Source organism: Hemiscyllium ocellatum, chromosome 18 (genome assembly GCF_020745735.1).
Source record: "Hemiscyllium ocellatum isolate sHemOce1 chromosome 18, sHemOce1.pat.X.cur, whole genome shotgun sequence".
Taxonomy (NCBI): domain Eukaryota; kingdom Metazoa; phylum Chordata; class Chondrichthyes; order Orectolobiformes; family Hemiscylliidae; genus Hemiscyllium; species Hemiscyllium ocellatum.
The window spans coordinates 36404253-36414494 of record NC_083418.1 but is presented as its reverse complement, the minus strand read 5'-3'; the positions used below and the strand labels follow the sequence as shown (position 1 = coordinate 36414494).

Here is a 10242-nt window from a genome sequence, read left to right as displayed (position 1 = left end):
CTGCCTGTTCATGTGTAGGCCAGCCAAGACCTTGCTCTCAATCCTGTCTCTGGGAAAATGGCTCAGGATGAGATGATGCTAGGAAACTGATACACTGGACTCAGGCATTCATTTATACATCAACCTACAGCTCCCTTCAAGGCATAACTATTCAGTTTCATGTTGGGGAGAAGGATGAAATAAATCCAGTTGTTGGGTCACACCAAGTCTGGCTTTTTAAATAGCGTGGTTTGTTGGAATGCCAATTCTGAGATGACTTGTTTGACTGGAAGAGACTTCACACTAACAGCATGTTCCTTTGCTCTGTCAAACATTTGAAATAATCTGTTTTTAAGTTACTTTCCAATCCTTGTTTCTTTTTCTGTTTCTGGATCATTATAGAAAAAATCCAAGATGACTTCTTCTCGCAAAATGCATCTGAAGGTAACTTTTCAGCCTATTATGCATTTTATCTATACTAGTTTTAATGTGCAATGTCTTCATTGTTTCGCATATAACTGGCTGCTTTATTTCATTTGTATTTTAGAGTTTACTGCTCTCTCTTGCTAAAGCTGCACTTGAGAAGGAAGAAGCAGATCGGATAGCAGAGAAGGAGAGGTATATGGAAGAACATTGTGGACATCTGCAGACCGGTGGGCTTTCAATGACCGAGTTACAGGTTGTTGCAAGATCATTTTCTGAATAATCAGTCTATATTTCTCCTTCTTCTGAACAAATTATAGGGTTGAATTATCAGCAATTACGGAACATATATCAAAATTCATTGGCCAAGTCGATATCGTAGAATGTTTTCCGTTAACAGCCTGGGCAGTAATCTATTTTACTATTTTGTACTATTTTAATTATCAATGCTGTCACTAGAATAGAATCCCAAAACCATGATTTGCAAAACAAATGTATTTTATGAGGATGGCTTTTTCACATACACTCAAATCCATGTTCTCTTTGACAACCAAAAGATTTATTCTGTAAAATTGAATACAGTTATTCACAAATCACAAAGAAATTTGCTTTTTTTTCCCATAATTTCCATTTATAACCTATTTCTCATTGAATGGCCCATGCCCTATTTGGGAAAGTAGGCCTACTTCCAAGGTCTCGCTGTCTATTTACTGTCACTATCAGGGCAGCATGGTGACTCAGTAGTTAGCACCTCTGCCTCACAGTGCCAGGGACCTAGATTCAATTACAGTCTTGGGTTACTGGATAGAGTTTGCACGTTCTCCCTGTGTCTGCGTGGGTTTCCTCTGGGTGCTCTGGTTTCCTCCCAGAGTCCAAACATGTACAGGTTATGGGGATTGGCCATGGGAAATTGCCAATTAGTGTCCAGGGATGTACAGGTTAAGTTGGTTAGCCTTTATAAAAATGCAGAGTGACATGGATAGGGTGGGTTGCTCTTTGGAGCATCAGTGTGGGCTGAATGGCCTCTTTCCACATTGTAGGGGTTCTATTCTGTTCTGCTGAAGGACCCAGAGGAAAATGCTGCATTAAACGTTCCCTTAGTGGGAACTGTCTTAAGAACTTATTTCAGTCAAAGCATATGTTTTGAATAAATCTTTTTTAAGAAAAGCCTCTGGCCCACTTTTGGCAAAAAAACTATAATGACACAGCAGCAAAACCCAGATGAAATTGAAGCTCAATGTGTAAACTAGCACAATGGTTCATCTCCTTCATGCTGACTTCACATTGACTCTTCTAGCTCTCCAATGCCATTTGGCAGTCAATTATTTCTTCCCATTTGAATTTACTCATCCACTCAATGTAGTTTCCAAAAGGCCCTTTGTCAATTCCAGTTATAAAATGAGTGAGCTTTAAACCACACTGCAATTGCACAATGAAAAGCCAGAACCAGAGTCATTGCAATGTTGATCGTTCTCACATCTGTCTCAACAGGAATTGTGCAAGAAACTTCATGCAAAGATAGATGTTGTTGATGAGGAGAGATATGACATAGAATCTAGAGTTAATAAGAGCACCAAAGAGGTAACGGTCACACTTTTAAATTCCTCACCATGTTTTGTTCTTTCTTGGAAAAATATTTTAGATTGATACAAAGCGCTAAAGCAACATTAAGTCCTTTGACACTTTAACCTGTACCCATGTTATTGTATCATATTAATGAGCTGTAAAGTACAGCATTTATTTTGGAAGCAAGGGCAGAATTCAAAAGACAAAAAAAATCAACTAATGTATGGCATTCATAAAGTAATCGCTGGTGTGGGCTTGAAATTGCGAAGTAGACTGATAATGAATCAGCAGGCCCATTAAGGATTGTGGAGTTGTGGAAGGGCTGTGGGTGACTGGTGGAGTGGGCACTCTGCTTGTCCTTGTTTCATGCTAATACAGTTTATATCTCCCTAATCCAGTAGTATTGGGACAAGGTAATTTGCTAGAATACAGAAGGTGACATGTCAGAGTCAGCATGGATATTGTCAAAACAATTTTTTTCTTACTCCTGGCCTTCTGCTGTAAGAGGTGATCAATGCTGAGAACTCTGAGTTCCCCTTAAAGTGCCTTCCAACAGTTAAATGCTGGGGTCTTCTTTGCTGCACTGCAAAATACATCTTGTTTAGAGAAAACTGAAACTTATTGCAGGTGCTGGATCCCAAAGGTTGCTGAACCAGACAGATTAGGGAGGTACGGACTGTATTATAATAGGAGGGTCAAATTTAGTTCAGTTGGCAATGACCATGGCCACTGGAAAATCCTACACAGGGCACACCCAACAAATGCTCCTCAAGTAGGCAACAAATGTTGCTGCTGGGCCCTTCAATAAGTGTGAGGCTCATCATTTTCATTTTCATGTCTCGTTCTTACCTTATGCAGCTGCCAGCCTATAAATGAATGTGACACAATGATTGGTTGAAATTTCTTGCACTGCTAAATTGGTATGTTTTGTATATGTGTTACATGCAATAAGCATAACATATTCCAAATTCTACACTATGCATTGCTGAATACTTGTTTGGAGCTTTGAATTGAGGAAAGATCATGTCAAATGTGCTCCACTGAAGTAAAAGGACTATAGAGCAGAGACAGAAGCACTTTTGGAACAGTGTATTTACATTTTCATCTTGTTTTTAACATAATCACTTCCCCAAAGGTTCAGGGACAATGATTGCATTGTAATGGTGTAACTAAATATTCACAATGCCCACCACAACGTTTCAAGTGATTGTGACAAACACATTCATACATTTTTTATCCTACTAAAAGTAATCATTTGTTGTTTCTCTTTAATTAAGCATCCTCTTGATAAAAATCAATGAAGTTCTGTGGTGAATGAATAGAAGACTAAGTGTGATCAAAGAAAAAAAAAGTTGCATTCTTTCAAACAGGATCAATGATGCATTTTCTCTGAGCAGAATAGAGCAACAATTTCAATTTTGCACAGGAAAATTATTTGGTGTGAACTAACAGAAAGCTGAGTTATATCTTATTCTTGATCAACATTATCATCTTTCAGTGGTTAGAGTTTCCAAGGTTTCTAGTGAAGAAAGATGTTACATTTGGATATCTACTGGTGGATTAATGCACAACTTTTAAAATCAAAGTTCCAGATTGGCACAAACAACTAAATTGGGAAATAGTCAATATGAGGTGTTAAACTTTGGTTTTAACAGTCTTGTCCTCTCTCAAAGCTCCTTTTATGACATTTTCGAGAAAATTGTCAGAACTTTTCTGTTCCCTTTAACTGCGCTGGCAGTGATCAACTCTTTAAGTCAGTTGCAAATTCTATCAGGAGTTCCCCCTGCAAAAATAATGAGAAGAAATAAACTGGGATTGGGAGGGGTTGTGGAAGTTTCTTGAGCATGAGTAAGACATTCCAGATCCAATTTCAATGCAATGAGAATGAAGGAAATCTTAGGATTGTGGGTCATCTCATACTTGCATCCAACAATATGTTTGACTCATTTACAACAATAGTTTATGTCGATGTAATGAAAGTCCCAAAGCACCTCACAGGAGCATTGTAAAACAAAGGAGGTAAGCAAGCCATATGAGAGATACAGATGACCCAAAAGCTTAGTTAAAGAACTAGTCAGTCTTAGGAAAGTTGTAAAGGAAGACAAAAGATAGGGCAAGAGGTGGAGAAGAGGAGAGCTTGAGGTCTATGTAAACGTTTATTCCGAACTCTGTCAATATTTCAGATTGATGATCTGAACTTGAAAGTCTTTGACCTGAAAGGCAAATTCAAGAGGCCACCACTCAAGAGAGTCCGTATGTCTGCTGATGCCATGTTACGTGCTCTGCTGGGCTCCAAACACAAGGTGTCCATGGACTTGAGAGCTAACCTGAAACAGGTGAAGAAGGAGGACACTGAGAAGGAGAAGGTAAGGCAACATTCCTGAAAACAGTGGCTGAAATTTCATTTCTCCCTTTGACAGCTTTTACCTCTGCACTGGCCACTTAAAGACAGGCATTGGATCAAAATGCTTGAATTCCCTTCTGAGCAGCACTGTGGGTGTACCTACATCCCATGGATTGCGTCGTATTTAAGAAGCTGGTTCACTCCAATTTCCTCCAGGGCATTCAGAATAGGCAACAAATTCTGGCCTTGCCTACATTTTTCATGTCCATGTACTTTTAAAAAACAAATTTCAAGCAATCAATTACAATGAAATCTATATTAGATGTGGATCAACATCATCTCTTCCTCCCTCTCCACCTCCAAATATTAATTTTTGCACTTGCAAAATGCTGTATCTTCATACCAATGGAATCACATGCTTTTATTAAGTCAATAAATTAATATACTTGTCCGATGAAAGCAGCAAAACAAAGCTTTTTATTGCATGATAATTTTGTATTAAGTCCTACAGATTCATGCTTAGTACTGTGCAGAATAGTCCATTGTCAATCGACCACTTCCAAAACCGTTCAAACATCTCTTCACTGTTCTGAACAGAATTGAGAACAGCAATTCAGTTGGCTCATCAGTTCTTCATCTGTACTGATCTTTCTGATCTCAACTGATAGCATTACTGGTGGTCTAAGAGTTTAGCTTCCCATCATTGGGTAAGGAGGAGAAAATCAGCTCAATGTACCAAGTCTGCACTCTCCTACCCAATCAAATACCCTCCCACCTCCACATGTTTCTCAGCGGGGTTGTTTAATTCCACCCCTTGTCTGTGTTGACTAAACAGATTCCAGACAAATTTAATGTTTCATCTCACAAATTTAATCCATAACTTCTGATAGCTAAATGATTAGTTTAGTGAGTAAATGTATTTTGTGAGGTAGTATTGGCCCACAAAGATTGGAAAGTTTGAAAGTTGTTATTTTGCTAAACTTCGTCCTTAAACTTCACAAATTACTCCCACTGCAGGATCTGCGTGATGTTGGAGACTGGCGTAAAAACATTGAAGAGAAGGCTGGAATGGAAGGCAGAAAGAAGATGTTTGAGGGCGCTGAATAAAATTGTCACCATGTAACCAAATACTGTATTGCATTTAGTGTTTGTAATAAAATATATGTAGGTCAACATTGTCCTTATCGCTATTGAAAATACATATATGGTTTAGTTAGTCCTATGTGGGACGAGAGGATGACACGTTAGTTAGAAAGAAGGAGCTGGGAACTAGCTTGAATTCAATCCATCATTACACTGCTTGATATTGCGCCACAATTTGTTGTAGCTGGGCATTAAACAGCATTTGCTATTAGTTGGGCTTGCCTTTACCCATTTTGAATGTTGATGTTTTGAAGTCCAAGTTTCTGAAAATGGAAACTGATAACTTTGCTGTGAAGTAAACCACACCTGGACTTTTGATGAATAGGACACTTATACTACATTTGTCAATCAGATTTGAAGATAATGAAAGTAAGATTGCAAGGATTGAGAAGGATATGCAAAGTAGAGTGTGCATATTCAATGCCAAATTGAATACAGGAGAAAAAGTAAAGTGAGAAAAAGAATGGATTAAGAGAGAAAAAATGAAAAGGACAGAAAGGAAAGTGACAATAAATATTTTTTAAAATGTTAATCTTCAACAATAAAGAAATAAATTTCATAATTCCAATAATTAATTTTCCATATTAGAGAGATTGATGGTAATTAATAATTATCATCTAATTAAAAGGGAATTTAGACTCAAATGAACAAGTCAAAACCATCTCAGGTGAATTTAGTTTCTATCCACTGCAGCAACTCCACTACATTCAATTCTTTGCTGATTTAGACAAAAGCTCATCTTTAGTTAGCAATGGAGCAGTTCATTATAAACAAAGATTTTGTGAATGTCATGCTTTCCCCCATCTAGAATTGGTGAATCATTCACCTATAAATAACAGTGAGTGACCATTAGCTTCACTGCTATTTAACAGCAAATCATGACCCTTCATATATCTTCTCAAAAGCCCTATATATGTTAAGTATCCATTATATTGTAAGAACATTTATTTTATGATCTATGTACTGCTCATCTAAAGTTACAGTGTAAATAAACTCTTCCAATCAGGGTTAATGTTTTTTAAACTTGAGTATTCTGAGGCTTTTTTTTGGTTAACTCTACTGCAATGTTCTCAATGCACATGAAAGTATCCAGTATTCTACTGCAAATGTTCTCAATGTTTATAATGGAGTTTACAATCTGTCAAGAGCTGTGGCTTTTTTTCTGGCTACAGAGCAATTTGCTAAAAGGTTGCATGTTCAAAACAACAGTATTGCAACCTATTGTGGCATAGCCCAACTTCCAGCTGTGGCACACAATTGTTCATTTTTAACATAAAGATATACAGGAATGCCTACTGTTGGCCATTGTACTGTTCTAGGGACAGAAGGAGATGTGTGGGTTGTAGAAAGGCTGCTGTGTGGTTCTCCGATGAACAAATCAAAAACTTAGGTAGTGACAGTCAAACACTTAGGTAGTGAAGCGTAAAAGATCTGCCCAAAAAAATCTCCTCGATTTCCAAAGAGGTTGTTACAAATAGAATAGTTTCAATAAGTTCCCATGTTATAATTTATCTGGTCTTTAAGACAGCATCTGGCACAATGTCAAATAAATGTTTCTGATTAAAATGAAAGTTGCATGATGGCACAAAATCAGAGGCAATGTAGAGAGAGATGGTATAGTAACAAGTTTTTGATCTCATATGCAAGTGCAACATAGAATCCCTACAGTGTGGAAGCAGGCCTTTTGGCCTATTGAGTCCATGCAATTCCAAGAACATCCCACTCAGACACACCTCCCTACTCCATCCTTGTAACCCTGCATTTCCTATGGCTAATCCATCTAGCCTACGTATCCCTGGGCAGTATTGTCAAGTTAACATGGTCTATCCACCTACCTACACATCTTTGGACTATGGGAGGAAACTGGACCACCTGGAGGAAACCAACGCAGACACGGAGAGAATGTGCAACTCCCCAGAGATAGCTGGCCAAGGCTGGAATCAAACTCAGGTCCCTTAAACTGTGAGGCATTAGTACTGGACATTGAGCCACTGTGCCATTCATGGATAGACACACCAAATGGCATTTAACAATGATAAATACAAAGCATGGATATTGGTCAAAAATACTAGTATGGGAATATAATGAGACAAAATAAATCAACATATGGGTTAGGGGAGCTGGGGAGGTGGAGGATTGTTTCTCAAATTGAAGTCAATGGAAAAGAAAATTAGATGTCATGTAAAAACAGCAGTCGATATGGTATTATCCGTTTTATGCAACACCCCAGAAGTTTAATCTCAAAAATCTTTAGCTTAATTACTTGGGGTTATAATCCCCTTAGAGACTATATCGTCTTTTGAAAAACATTGAAAAGGATGAAGCAGTAAGATACATGTTTGTAAGAATTTTACTGATATGTAACTACTAACACTTATCCAATGATTATTTTTGTAGGCCACTTAGATTTTAAATCACTTAAAAGAATGTTCCTCTTTCATACTTTCCACATATTCGCAATTTCCATAAAACTATAATCCTTACAAGAAACAGTTTACAGTTGTTCCTAGTTTCTAATTGGTTCACATTTCCCTATTTCATGGAGTAGGATCCTTGAGGGATTACCTGCACAGGCATTTTTCTTAGCTTTTGGAGAGTTCCACTTCGGTACATCAGCAGTAAACCAGTTCCAATGATTCTTTCCCCTAACGTGCAAGCATAAATCTCCTGGAGTCCATAGATGGCTGAGGGATGCAGCTCTCTCATTGAAAATACCTCCTGTACCTAGCAATGGTAGCTCACAAAGTCAATCAGCCTCTTCTTTCTGCTGACCACACAAAACTGATGAGATGTTTTCAATTTCATTCATGGGATGTAGGCTTTGCTGGTGAAGCCAACACATATTGCCCGTGACCACCAAATCCCAGAGACTCATAGACTCTCTGCATTATGGAAAGAGGCCATGTGGGCCATCAAGTCTTCACCAACCCTCTGAAGAACATCCCACCCCATGCCTGGCCACTGTAACACTGCATTTAACATGGTTAATCCACCAAACTTGCACACCTTTGGTCTGAATGAAATTTTTAAAAATCAGGGCCTCTGATATTTAGATGGAAACATTTAACTTGATCTCAGGGTGTTACAAGCATTGTGTAGACCCATCAAGTGTTTGTCTAGATTCTCTTCCAATGGGTTGGGAGATAATCTCTTTTCACTTCTTCCAGGTAACTGAGTTTTTTGGGTTTTGCAAACAAGTTGACTGAATGGCTTTGGAATTGATGGCTGCTGTTTCAAGCCAATGGACTGTTGCTTTGTCTTTTTAAATTCAATATGATTTTTAAAAAAATAGATTCTAACCGCTAAATTCATGTCAACTTTCAGTAAGGTGTTCGACAAGGTTTCTCATGGGAGAGTGGTTAGCAAGATTAGATCTCATGGAATACAGGAAGAACTAATCATTTGGATACAGAACTGGCTCGAAGATAGAAGACAGAGGGTGGTGGTGGAGGGTTGTTTTTCAGACTGGAGTAGTGGAGTGCCACAAGGATCGGTGCTGGCTCCACTACTTTTCATTATTTATATAAATGATTTGGATATGAGCATAAGAGGTACAGTTAGTAAGTTTGCAGGTGAAACCAAAATTGGAGGTGTAGTGGACAGCAAAGAAGGTTACTTCAGATTTCAATGGGATCTTGATCAGATGGGCCAATGGGCTGAGGAGTGGCGATGGAGTCTAATTTAGATACATACAAGGTGCTGCATTTTGGGAAAGCAATTCTTAGCAAGACTTACACACCTAATGGTAAGGTTTCAAGAGTGTTGCTGAACAAAGAGACCTTGGAATGCAGGTTCATAGCTCCTTGAAAGTGAAGTTGCAGGTAGATAGGGTAGTGAAGAAGACATTTGGTATGCTTTCCTTTATTGGTCAGAGTAATGAGTACAAGAGTTGAGAGGTCATGTTGTGGCTGTACAAGACACTTTTGGAATATTGCATGTAATTCTGATCTCCTTTCTACTGGAAGGATGTTGTGAAACCTGAAAGGGTTCAGAAAAGATTTACAAGGATGTTGCCAGGGTTGGAGAATTTGAGTTATAGGGAGAGGTTGAATAGGCTGCGGCTGTTTTCCCTGGAATGTCCGAGGCTGGGGGAGTGACCTTCTAGAGGTCAGTAAAATCATGACAGGCATGCATAGGATAAATAGACAAAGTTTTTTTCCCTGGGGTGGGGGAATCCAGAAGTAAAGGCCATGGGTTTTGGGTGAAAGGGGAAAGATATGAAAGAGACCTATGGGGCAACTTTTTCATGCAGTAGGTGGTGCGTGTATGGAATGAACTGCCAGAGGAAGTGGTGGATGCTGGTACAATTGCGACATTTAAAAGGCATCTAGATGGATATATGAACAGGAAGGGTTTGGAAGGATATGGGCCAGGTGCTGGGAGGTGGGATTAGATTAGATTGGGAAATCTGGTCGGCCTGGATGGGTTGGACTGAAGGATCTGTTTCCATGCTGTACATTTCTATGACTCTATGCCTCTAAATTATAACTTTGTAACTGTAGCCTTCCCTCACAAAACAATACTTGTTATTGAAAATAAATAAATGAGACAGAATGCAGAAAGATAAAGCAACAAAACAGATTCACATGTAAGGGGAAGGGATGATCATCGAAATATTAGTGCAGGTTACATTTTTTTCCAGAATGAATGTAACTCTGGGGTGAAGCATCAGAAATGTAAATGAAGTAAATAACTTGAATTGAGCAGTGTTTCCCATTACCTCAAGACATCCAACACTCTCACACCTCACAAATCTCATAGTTAATGAAATATGTTTAACTTCATTA

The 10242-nt window shown here is 38.5% G+C and overlaps 1 protein-coding gene across 1 annotated transcript; it reads left to right on the top strand.

Moving 5' to 3' along the window:
- Window positions 1-350: 350 nt before the first annotated feature.
- Window positions 351-5485, top strand: LOC132824416 (troponin I, fast skeletal muscle-like). The gene is made up of 5 exons (XM_060838863.1): window positions 351-423; window positions 527-658; window positions 1894-1983; window positions 4152-4334; window positions 5330-5485. The coding sequence occupies exons 1-5, from the start codon at window positions 394-396 to the stop codon at window positions 5417-5419; spliced, it is 525 nt and encodes a 174-aa protein (XP_060694846.1). The 5' UTR covers window positions 351-393; the 3' UTR covers window positions 5420-5485.
- The last annotated feature ends 4757 nt before the right edge of the window (window positions 5486-10242 follow it).